This window comes from Panthera leo, chromosome A1 (genome assembly GCF_018350215.1).
Source record: "Panthera leo isolate Ple1 chromosome A1, P.leo_Ple1_pat1.1, whole genome shotgun sequence".
NCBI classification, from domain to species: Eukaryota; Metazoa; Chordata; class Mammalia; order Carnivora; family Felidae; genus Panthera; species Panthera leo.
The window spans coordinates 212013956-212026395 of record NC_056679.1 but is presented as its reverse complement, the minus strand read 5'-3'; the positions used below and the strand labels follow the sequence as shown (position 1 = coordinate 212026395).

At 44.5% G+C, this 12440-nt stretch overlaps 1 protein-coding gene across 1 annotated transcript in view; it reads right to left on the bottom strand.

Moving 5' to 3' along the window:
- Positions 1-5983: 5983 nt before the first annotated feature.
- ADAMTS12 (ADAM metallopeptidase with thrombospondin type 1 motif 12) overlaps positions 5984-12440 on the bottom strand; it is a 307211-nt gene continuing 300754 nt past the window's right edge. Inside the window, exon 24 of the mRNA XM_042903184.1 lies at positions 5984-9875. Within this exon, the coding sequence (XP_042759118.1) occupies positions 9697-9875 (179 nt within the window). The 3' untranslated portion in view covers positions 5984-9696. The remainder of the gene's footprint in view (positions 9876-12440) is intronic.

Genomic DNA, 12440 nt, shown 5'->3' with positions numbered 1-12440 from the left:
TGAATGCTTTACCTTGACTCTCATGGTCATGGAATGCCATGACCTGTGGAGGTCATTCTAACCCAATGTTCTCTCAGACTTCAGAATGTCCGTCACAGCCTTCTCGCACCTAGAAGCACCAGACGGCACTTCAGCACTATACTCAGAGGCCATTTTAGCCAGTGAAATCAACAAAAAGCACTAAACTGTAAACAAACAAGCATGGCACTAAATAGACCACGAAAAGAACACTTGTTTACTATACGAGAGCTGAAACAAGAAGGCAGAGCATCGCTTTGTGCAACTTTAGCTGAGACCATGCATGCAGGTGGCACGTATCCGTGACAGCATTGCTACCATTGACTTTAGAGTTGTGACTCCAAAATAGCCAATTCTCAAATACAGAATCTGTGAATGGTGAAGTTCTATTGTACAGGGAACTTGGGACTTGGTGCGTGAGGTGGTTTCAGAGCAAAGCCCCAGTTATTTGGCACCTGCTCCATTGAGAGGTGGGATTATGTCCTCTGCCCTTGAATGTAGGAAGAGACCTCACTAATGTGAGCTCAGCTCCAGTTTGTGCAGTAGTGATGGTGTTTTCAAGGGAGAGTGAGAGACGGGGAGAAGGAGTGAGTGGGGGCTTGAGCAGAGTAATAAAGTGAAAAATTACTAAAATTGGGTTAGTCAATGTCAATGTCATTAGGTCATCTCTCTCAAAGTGAGGTTTCTATCCTCCCACAGAGACTGAAAAACAGGCACCGTTCCATTCCTGATGATTGTATTTCAAAGGAATGGCTTTCAGTCCCAGAGAAAGACACTCCTAGGTTGTAGGAGATACATACATGTCTCAAATGGATGGAGAAAGGATTTATAGCAAGTTTTTAATAAATACTCTAAGAAAAGGGAAGTCAGGGGCCTATCCTCAAATGTTGGCTGGAACAAATGCTAAATTCTTTCCACACATTTAAGCTTTTCCAGACAGAAACTCAACTGGGGTGGGATGAGAGGTGAGGGTAGGGTGGGGTGTCCCAGGGACAAGGCCTTAAGCTGCTAGAATCCAGGCTAACATTTGGTCTATTTGGTCAAGTCCCTAAATGTAGAGCTTTGGACAGAGTCATTCATGCAAAGTTTTTGCAGTTCTCAACATCATGGAGCAGAGACGAATTATCTCTCTGTGAGCCTGCGTGCTGAGTCTCTGACCCGCAGAATCTGTGAGCACAATAAAATGATGGTTGTTCTTACACCACTAAATTTGGGGGAAGTTTGGGATGTGGCAATCGTAACTAGAAGATTGCAGCTGGTCCCCTCTGGCAGGAGCGGCCCCCAGCCTTCTGCCCCTGACCAGGGTAAACAAACCAGCTGGATGAAGTGCCCTGGATGGATTGCTCATCCCATCCTCAGAGTCATGGTCTCAGCCGTTGGCTGCCATGGGTTGAAACTGGAAGAATACTGCTGTTTTCCTTGGCATCCTGCCCATGACTGGTTCCAGGATAGTGCAGGGTGATGGGGTGAAGGGTGGAGTGGAAAAAGGAAGTCAGCTGCCACCAAAGCTTTTTTGACTGCCAGGAAAATTGGATTATCAAATAAAGAGCCTTGTGGGTGGGATTGCAGTGAGGAACTGTGTCGCACTGGAGGGACAGAGGGGGATGTCCAGGGGGATTTTGACAGTGGCCAGATTGTAAGGAATCATCATGTCACAGAATATCAGAGCAGATCTGACTTCAAAGAGCACTGAATTCAGCCTTAAACATTTCCACAAAGAACGCTGAGGCAGGAGAGAGAGGCCCAGGGGGGCTGACTGAAGTAGCCCCCACAATTGAGGAAATGCCCTTGAAGTTTCTTATTTTATTTTAAAGACTTATATTTCATACTATCCAATATGTGTTTTACTTTATTTAATAAAATTCATGTATTTTTTTGAGTGAGAGAGAGGGGCAGAGAGGGAGAGAGAATCCCAAGCAGGCTCCATGCTGTCTGCACAGCAGGGCTTGATCCCATGAACCACGAGATCATGACCTGAGCTGAAATCAAGAGTCTGATGCTTAACTGAGCCACCCAGGCACCTCGTACATATTTTATTTTAAAAAAAAAAAGCTTCTCTTCTCCCCACTTTGCATCAAATTGATAATTCAGAAGCTGCATCGTTTTCCCTGTGTTTTTTTAAAAATTATTTTGAGAGAAAGAGAGAGCATGCGAGTAGGAGGAGGGGCAGAGAGAGAGAGGGAGAGAGAGAATCCCAAGCAGGCTCCATGCTCTCAGTTCGAAGCCCTACATGGGGCTCAATCTTCTGGACCTTGAGATCACGAACTGAGCTGAAATGAAAAATTGACGCTTAACTGAACCATCCAGGCACCCCTTTCCTGTGGCTTTAACAGCCCTCACACACCCAGACTTGTTTCACAAGTAGAGCTGTCCAGGCAACTGTTTGTTGCACTTGACCAGGTATCCTTTCCATGTCAGGCATGGTGTTGAGAACTGGGGTGTTAATGACAAATGCAAAAATGACTATTGCCGTAAGGGAGCTGATCACACATCAGGAGACAGAAATGTAGGTGAATGCCGAAGACTTGCCCAAAGTCCACAACTTGGTGGTGGTGGAACAGACAGCACCCAGTTCTTCTGCTCCCAGTTTCGTATGTTTGGTTCCCACCACACTGCCTCTCTTTCAAACACTGGGAAGACCTCAGAAAGAGGATGAGTATCAGACACTAGTAAAGTGGAAACACTGGGCTCCTTAGCTTCAGCCCCTGGATCCTGCATGAAAGGGTGTTTCATGGGACACATCATGTTCCCAAATACCGCTACTGAAAATTGCTGGAATGTTTCAAGTCCCTGTAATTAATTGTTGATTACTAGCTAAGATGGTTAGTTTAGCTCTCTGTGTTGGTTCTGAATGGATTATCAACTTCCAGAATAATCTTTCATCTCTCAGCTGCTAAAAGACTTTCATGTGTCTTCCCAGATCCTTCACTTGGCATCAACACATTTTTGTTGAACACACACTGTGTGCTAGACAGTGAGCTAGGTTCCAGGAATAGAAATAACAAAAAATATTTTCCCTCCCTTCAAAGGGCTGCATCTAGAGGAGTGGTATGTTGGTAAAAGAATTGTAAGTAGATCCTAGTTAGCCTGGAATTAAGAATATAGTTAGTGATGGTTAAGAGTTTTTCCCTGGATCTGTTCCAACCTGCTCTGAGGGATTTCCAGACCCTGCAAATTCCTCTCTGATAGTTTGGGAGCAACAAGAGAATGTCTCCTGTGGACTAATTCTCTTAATGACTCTCTCCCACAGCTTATTATTTTCCTGTCCTGCCACAACACAGCTGGCTATGGGGATGTTTCCTAGTTGTCATAGCAGCCAAAGAGGATGCTGTGCAGGGATGGTGTCAGAGGCACCACCGTAGATGGCATTTGGGCAGAGGACCCCACCCCCCACCCCCCACCCCCGGCTGGCTGATGTCTGATGCCCAGCTCCAGGCAGACTGTGCTGCTTCTTTGGGAATCCTTTGATATTATGCTGGTGCCAGGCACCATATGCAGAAGCTGCAGCACTGTCACTGAACACCTCTGGTCCTGGCAACATCCCACAAAGCTGGTGATGGAGGTGTGCCAGGCTCTTCCACTAAAAAGAAGGGGACTGGGGTTGTCCAGTGAAGGTGTGGGCAATGCTTGGTTGGGGAGTGGGCACAGAAGGCAGGATCTCTCTCATTAACTTCTGGTCTTGTTTTTCTACTCTTCCTGACAAGTCTTTTCCTTATGATCTTAAAAAAAATATCTTCATGCCTGGGTGGCTCAGTCAGTTAAGTGTCCGAATTTGGCTCAGGTCATGATCTTGAGGTCTGTGAGGTCAAGCCCTGTGTCGGGCTCTGTGTTGACAGCTCAGAGCCTGGAGCCTGCTTCGGATTCTGTGTCTCCCTCTCTCTGTTCCCCTCCCCTAGTCGTGCTCTGTCTTTCTCTCTTAAAAATAAACAGATGTTAAAATAATTTTTTAATTAAAAAAAAATCTATCTTCAATTAGGATTTCTGGAAAAGGGACCATTTTTAGATAATACCTTCTCTGTTCCCCCACCACCACATCTCTTCCCTTCATGCTTTTACCTCTCTCCCATAGAAACAAGAGGACTCAGTGTTGGTAGTGTTGGGATATGCTTCTGGACCTTTATGACACCCTTGTGAAGAGCTCCTCCCAGTACAGGAGCGAATGCTGCCATTGGTGAACATTTAAAGGCCATGGATACTTTTATTAACAGGTTAATGGGTTGAGAGATCCACCTCTCTCTTTCTCTCCCTCTCTAGCCCCCATCCTTCTTGAGCCTGAAACCTGGAGATGTAGAGAAGAATAGGAAAACTCTTTTCCATCTGCATCTACGGTATGCTCTCTAAACCAGCTTTACCCTTAGTAAAGGTGTTAATTTGATCTGATTACGTCTGTTCTGTTTGGGTAGAAACCTCAGTTGGAGGAGGTTATTCCAAGTCCCCAAGATATCATTTTTCAATTTTATTTGCTTTTAGTTTACTGCCCCCAGCACTAGGATCAAACACCTGAACCCCCAGGGGCTGATTCAAGACTCTTGGAAATATGCTCACCATCCTTTCTCCCCTCCAACATTAAGATGCTTTTTCAAGCTAATGTGCTTTGAATCCTGATAATTTTTTTTTCTTTGAAGGTTTTCTGACTCACCTCATCGGTCCTTTTATGAGTTCTAAATTTTAGGGTGGGCTCAGTTTTACGCAACCCAGAAATGCTTCTACTCACTCCAGGGTGATATTGTTGTAGTACAGCTTTTCAACTTCAAAACTATTCACACTTTGAACCAGACAAATATTTATTGGTCAGGGGGCTGTCATGTAGAATGTTTAGCAGCATCCTTGGCCTCTACTCACTAGATTCTTATAGCACTTCCTCCCCTCCCAATGTTTCCAGTCATTGTCAAATGTCTCCTAGGAACAAAATCACCCCTGATTAAGAACTAGTGTTCCAGAGGGGAGCCTGGGTGGCTCAGTCAGTTAAGCATCCGATTTTGGCTCGTCATGATCTCACAGTTCATGAGTTTGAGCCCAGCATCAGGCTCTCTGCTGTCAACAAGGATCCTCTGTCCCCCTCTGTCTGTGCCTCCCCCACTCATGCTTGTGTACTCCCATGCTCTCTCTCTCTTTCTCTCATGGTGAAGGAGGAACAGAAAAGTGCCTCAGTCTTTCTGGCAGGGTTAGTGTAGGCTTCTTTGGTGAAATAGCATTTGAGCTGAGTTTTGTAGGATAAGAGTTACCCAGTGATTACAGAAAGAAAAGTTGTGTTTTTTTTAAATTTTTTTTTTAACGTTTATTTATTTTTGAGACAGAGAGAGACAGAGCATGAACAGGGGAGGGGCAGAGAGAGAGGGAGACACAGAATCTGAAACAGGCTCCAGGCTCTGAGCTGTCAGCACAGAGCCCGACGCGGGGCTCGAACTCACGGACCGTGAGATCATGACCTGAGCCGAAGTCGGACACTTAACCGACCGAGCCACCCAGGCGCCCCACAGAAAGAAAAGTTTTTAAGGTACAAACAAGGAGGTGTTCATGGCCCTCTGTGATGTCTTCTTGACCAAAAATGATTCCTACTGCTCCTATGCATGCCCTCAAACATCGTAGGCCTACAGATGCTTGGCTCTTGCCAGCCTCATTTTTACTCATTCCATTTGAATAAATTCCATGTCCCTATGTCCAAATTCTACTTTTGCTGGTTACACTTGCTATGCTAGGTACCATTTTGGAAAAAGGATTGGATTTCCAGAGCAAGATCCTCTAGAGGTGGGTTAGTTTCTCTTAAACGTTATGTCAACATGCTGGATAGATTGAGGGAATAGGTTATGCTGTGAACTGCAAGTCTGCATACACTGAGGACCTCTAGCTCTGGCAACATCCCACAAAGCTGGTGATGGAGGTGTGACCTCCATCAGTACTGAACCTGGTACTGAGGAGAATTTTAGGCATCACTTTGGATCATCATATGGTGGATTGTGTCAGCTGCATCAACATTCACAAGAAGGGACCTATGTTCTACGTCACCGGGGAGGTGACTCATCTGATGACATAATGATCTAGGGGTGGAGTAGGAAGAAATTTGCAAAGGAGTGTGGGAGGAAGAAGTTGACAGCATCCTCCTCCAGTTGTTAAATTCCAGGGTAATACTGGTGGGTGGTGGGACTCTCACGGCAGGAGTAAATGTATCACATGGAAACATCAATGAGTTTAGCGATTTTATTAATGCTACACGATAGCAGGCTATGATTACACTCTGGCTTTAAATACTGAGGTACCCACCAAGGTACCCCTAAAGGAGGCTGGGCCTGGCAAAACAGCATAGCATAGAGATGCAGGGAGAGCACATGGGTTGGGCCATATACATCATACAACCACTGTGGAGGACAGTCATGGGTAGAACTGTGCTTTGCCAATGATTTTTTTAATGACATAACTTAAAATAATGCTAACACTAACAATATTTGAATTTTCAATACAACAAAATAGGAGTAGCATCAAATATGTTGGCTAAGTTGTAGCACCAGGCAGTTCACGTCATGTGGTCTCTCCCCTGAGAGTGAATCACTGTGCACCGAGCAGCAAATACACTGTCCCAGGACTTCATCTTAAAGTCAGAGGGAGAAGAGCTAAGATTGGCAGTCTCTGGGGTAGCAGGGTGTAGATTTTAGAATTTGAAGGATTTCAGCCAATTGATTGGGAAATTATAGCCTGAAACAGCATAAATCTCTCACATTGGTTTCAGAAACTTGATGAAGTAAACATTCATTAAATATCTGAAAGCACCGCATTGGGATGACTGCACCAGGAAAACCCATTGTAAAACAAGTCATTTCCATGAAGAGGCAATTGTTTGTATCCACAAAATTATTTCTTTTTTTTGAAAAGTCTTCGCTGGTCTCTTGGAATATTTTCTCTTGGTGTGTTAAACTATGTTTCAATGTTCAAGAATTCAATTCACCCACAACTTTCCAGAGAACAGTGAACTCTATCACTATGAAAGACAATGGAAATAAACCAAACTGGGTTTGAGAACCTCACTGTATTTAAGCACCAGACCCTGCGGTGGCCCCTCTGGCTCATGGCAGATGTGTATACAGCATGTCTTGCCACACTTCTCACTTGCCTGTTCAAGGTGGGAAGAAAGGAGGACGTGCACTCAATAAATCAACAATGCTGTTTGATGTTGTCCCCTGTGAACATCCAAGGAATGGTGAAGGTACCATCTAGGTTCTCGTCTTTAGAGCCTTCCTGTTAAATCTGAGGCCTCTTTATGACTGCAAGCAGGGGGACCTGTCAAAACCCTGATGATCCAAAGCTGAGTGACTGTCAAGGTAACAACTGTGTCAGATGACTCTATCCTGGAGTACAGACTGACAGATGCCACACAACTATCTCACGACACAGCCTCCACACAGGCAGTGAACGTCTGTGATACATGATTAGGGGCTCATTTCCTGCCTTTAAGAAACTGGAGAAAGGCCTAGAATGGAATATCTGGCCAAACCCTCCCCACATGTCTATCATCTTCTCTGCCATGTGGGTCATAAATAACATGGTCCATTTCGTGTATTGAGAAATCTGGCCTAGTTGAGTTTGCTGAGGTCAGTAGGAATCCAGGTTTGTTCCTGAGTTCTGGAAGACTGGTCATACCCGGGTCTCTGATGGCATGCATAAACTGATGCTAGATAGTACAGTACCGGGTGAAGTTAAATCAACCCAGCTTGCTAAATTCGGCCCCCTGAAAGCCCACACTACACTTCGGGGACGGTCTCTGCAAACGGCCTCATTAGAAAAAATCAGGTTCTCCTCCACTCCTGTCACTAACCATTTAAGCCTCTTCTCTCTAAAACGTATTTCACCAATGATTGTCATCTACCAGCAGTGTTTGAATTCAAAGAGAGAGAACACAAGGCCGTTATTATTGAGAAATAACCTCCCTGGCTTTAGGTAAATGTTTCTGCTTTCCTCCTGTTTCTGCTCCTTCTTAAATTTCATCCCAACCCCAGTGTTCTATTTTCCACAGGAATTTATCAGAATAATAGACATTAATGGCTTGAAAGAAAATGAAAAAGCACATAATATAAAAATTTTAAGCTTCTAGTATCCAAGCAATAGAACTGGCATTGGCCAGCAACACCATCACACATTCAATAGATGTATATGGACTCGCCCACCTGTACATCTATCTATATGTTTATATTAGTTCTGCCACCATCTAGATATTAGCACCATTATTCAATAGCACCATTCTGCTGAACGGATAGGTAATCCACCAGAGCTATGGGACACTACACTACCTGTGCATGAGTCTGGAATGTGCTACCCATTACCTGAAGTCCACATCCCTGCTTCCCGCTCTGTCAAGAACTGGTTCTGAGGGCTGCTTCCCTTTGAGGCCCTCCCTACCCATCCACCCAGGAAACTTGCCTTGTATTTGAGACCACAGCCTCCTGATTGGTGGTGAGAATGTCCAGAATAAACATTCCAACATTCATTTCACTTTTTGGGTCTCTCCTGACTTGCCTGTTCCATCCCAGGAAACAGACCTTAAAACTAACTACTGGGTATACTGGGAAGTAGATCATCTTAACCTCACTTTTGAGTTTTTTTTTTTTTTTTTCAAGACTAGAGGTGCTTTCCAAGTTCTTGTACTTAATACAGTTTACCTGGTTCTTTGAAATATTTTAATCTTGAGCACCATTTTCTGTCCTGGGGGTAGGCAGGGGTGCGTTGCAGCCACAGACCTGTCTAGAGTAGCTGTTGTGTGTAAACCCCCAGCAGTGGAAACACAGCTGGACCTGAATTGATGACTCAGGCAGGGAAAGTGCTAGAGAGGAAACGCCAGACAGGAAGACTCATCTATTCTTCTGCAAAGGAAATGTATTTGCCAGGAAAGGGGGAAGAATAAAGACCCATGTTTCTTTTCTTATACTAGCAAGAATTTGATTTCTGCTCGTTTGCTTTTTAAGAGTTTTCATAGAAATTATCCTTGAGTCAGAAATGTCTTCTGTATAATGAAGCTAAATCTTTTACCTTTACAAATCTTATAGTTTCTGCCCATTTTCTCTTCTTCTTATATCTCCAGGCATGCAAGGGAGTCTAAACAGTCCAGATATGGAGTCTACAGTGATGTAGACGGAGTGATATAGCCAGCACTTTCTCTCCCTGACTCCAGTGAGTACTGGCTGAAAAAAGTGGTCCTCTGCCTGGGTGAAGTAAAGGAATGTTCCTGAAAGCTCTCTCCCATGACGTATTCAACAACAGCTTCCCCAAGCAGGAAGGAAAAAAAGGATGGTTTCACCTAAGTAAATTAACAAGATTATTTGTTACCTGGATACATCTGGTTCTGTTTCTTGATACTCCTGAGGTAGTCTGGGAAAATCCTGGTGTCTTTGTTTTTATTTTTAAGGAGGGGAAAGACATCATGTCACTGACTTAGCTAATCTGGCACCTTTCCTGGGAGCCAATCCCAGGAGATGCCTGACTCTCCTGGATATCTCACCTGCCTGTCAGGGAACAGCAAGCTATCACAGTCCCACGCCTTTTGCAAGGATGTTTTGTGGCTAAAAAACACAGTGGATTTTGTTTTGAGCCAAAGTTGGGCCTGAAAAACCTCAGTGCAGTGGTCCCTGGGTCTAGAAAGTATACCATCAGCAGGTTGCTGCAGTCTGTGGTGGAGGGTGGCTTCCTTCTGGACTAGAATGCTTTGGGGTTTTTGAGCGACTGTGGCTTTCTTGGCCTTTGGGTGCGGACGATGTGCGTCTGGGGACATGAAAGGCAGCACTGAGCCCTCACAGTGGGCACAGAACATTTCTTCATGGTTTTTAGTGTTTGGCAGAAACTGGCTGATAACTTGTCCTTGGTGCAAAGTAAATCTGTGGAAGGAGAGAAAAATAAGAAAAAGCAAAGATTATCCTTTGTAAGTGAATGAACACAACTTCTATTAATGGAAGATGTTATGCATCTACCAAGAAAGGTTTCATAATAATTCATAATAGTTGACATCCACAGAACACTGATTATGTATCAGACACTCTGCAAAGTATTTGTGTTAAACTGAACTATCAGCCACAATTCTTCACTCCTGCGTAGCAGTGTCATATACATTCCCACCCTTGCCATGGCTGCCTGGTGGGTGTGAATACTTCTCCATTGCTTAACTTTGGGTTTAGCCCTATGACTTGCTTTGGACAATGTGACCTAAGTGCGCATTCCCTGCAGGGCTTTGGGGGGTGCAGGAGGAGGAGCCTGCCCTGATGAACTTCTGCTATCACTGTGAGAAGGACATGGTTCATGCACCTAGTGGACCAAGGAGGATGAAAGATACATGGAACAAACCTAGACCGGACCTACAGCTTGCAGCCAAGACCAGCCAACCACAAGCTAGATCATCTGACCCTCCACTGATCTGTAGATGCTGAGCAAAATACACATGATTGTAGTCCCCAAGTTTAGAGATGTTTTGCTCTGCAGTATTGTTTTGCAACAGTTGAATGCAATGTTTCACATGCATTGCCTCATTTAATCATCCCAGCAGTACTGTCGGGTAAAAATGACTCTTTCCATTACACAAATGAAGATGGTAAAGCCTACAGGAGTTAAAAACCTGCACAATGTTCCCTGGCTAGTAAGTGGCACAGCCAGATCTAAACAGAGACAGTTTTGACCCCAGAGCTTATGCTCTTATCAGTCATATTACTCAGAGCACCAAGCAATCACCCAGCTAGCCAACTAACCAATGTGTTCTGAGCATAGCTCAGCACAGCAAAGGATACAGGTATACAGAATGTGGTCGCTGCCCTCCAGAAATGTACCCGGTAGATGAAGCCATAAGACATACACAAATAATTCCCCTGGATTCTAATCCTTGTTCTACTCTAACAGCTCTAGGTAATTAAGTTTCTCAATTTGTTTTTTCCTTTGGCCCTGCTCTCCTCATCCATGAAGCGGGGAATTTCTCAGCGACCATCAACACCACACACATTCTAGGAGCAGTATTCAGACTGGACTGGTCCATGCAGTCCTGGGCTGGAAGAAATTCAGTGAGGCCCCAAATAGCAGATTTTTCTTCTACAAAGTGAAATTGTTTCAAACTTTGCATGGGTGCCTCTCAGAGCTCTGGCTGCTTTTCCTTCTTCTTTCCAGAAGAGATTCGAATCATCTTGAAGAAAAACATTTTCACAAAGAGGCTGTTGTCCTTTGTAAATAGGACTGTCAGTAGAAATAAAAATTGAGGTAACATTGTCTTTACCCAAAATCTGTGACAGTATGTTTTCCTCTTTATACTGTGTTTCACCTTCAGGTCATGAAGGCAAAAAATGCTTTGTATCTCCTCATAACTCATCATTCCCTTGAATGCACCTTGTGTTTTTTTTCTTCTTGTGAAGAAATAAATGTCTTCTATTCGCTGTCAGAATCCTATTTTGTTTGCAAGTTTTAACAGCACTTGGGAATAGGCAACACACAATGTGCCTAGATCCCCCCAAAATCTTCACTGTTGATTCTTTTCTTCTTCAGGCCCCTTCCCTAAGCCTATTATAAAATTCCACAGGAAACTTTCTTAGGTGCGTTCACGTTTCAGGAAAGGCACACATTTCAGCCAGGGATTCCTACTGTGGAATAGGAATTGGAGGTCCTCGTCTCCCTCATCTCTGCTAGAGCGGCCAGTATTCTCCTTGAGGGCTGGCCCTCCATCATGTGGACAGCTGTTCAGAATGAGACAAAGATTCTTCTCTAGGCTGCTGGCTTTGGAACAGGGCCAGCATGGAAGCCTGGGTGTCCCAGGTCTGCTCCAATTTCTCAGTCAGTATCTCCTGAAGCCCTTGTGGACGGTGGATGGAAGAGGTGCATCTGGTGTAGCTCTCGGCCCCACGTTCTCCCTGCCACGGAAATGTGAGCACGGAGGTCACCTCGGGAAAGGAAGAAGACAGAGGAAGTGCGAAGGCTCAGCTTGCATCCCCTTTCTCCACAAAGCCTCTTTTGGCCATGCTGCCCCACGTGGATCCCTTCTGTCTCAGTCTCCGAACTTGTATTACTATTGCAATATTTGCTCCAACGTGCTACTACATTCCATCTTGAACTCTTCTATAGTGATGTGAGTCTTTTTTGTGAGGGCTAAAGTGTGACCTCTCAAGCATGTCTACCATTATAGAACAGGCTTCCTAGAGGCTCCCAAATCCCTTAACCTATTGTGGGCTGAATTGCGTCCTCCGAAGTTTTAGTGTCTCCCAAAGTTGGAGTCCTAACCATTGGTACGTGTGAATGTGACTTTGTGTGGAAATATTTCTTTGATGATGTAATAATGACATATATGAAGATGAGGTCACATCAGAATAGGGTAGACCCTTAATGACTGGTGTCCTTAGAAGAAGAGGAGACAGGTACACATAGTGAAGAGAAAACCACATGAAGACACTGACATCAGAGGGAATTGGCCATGT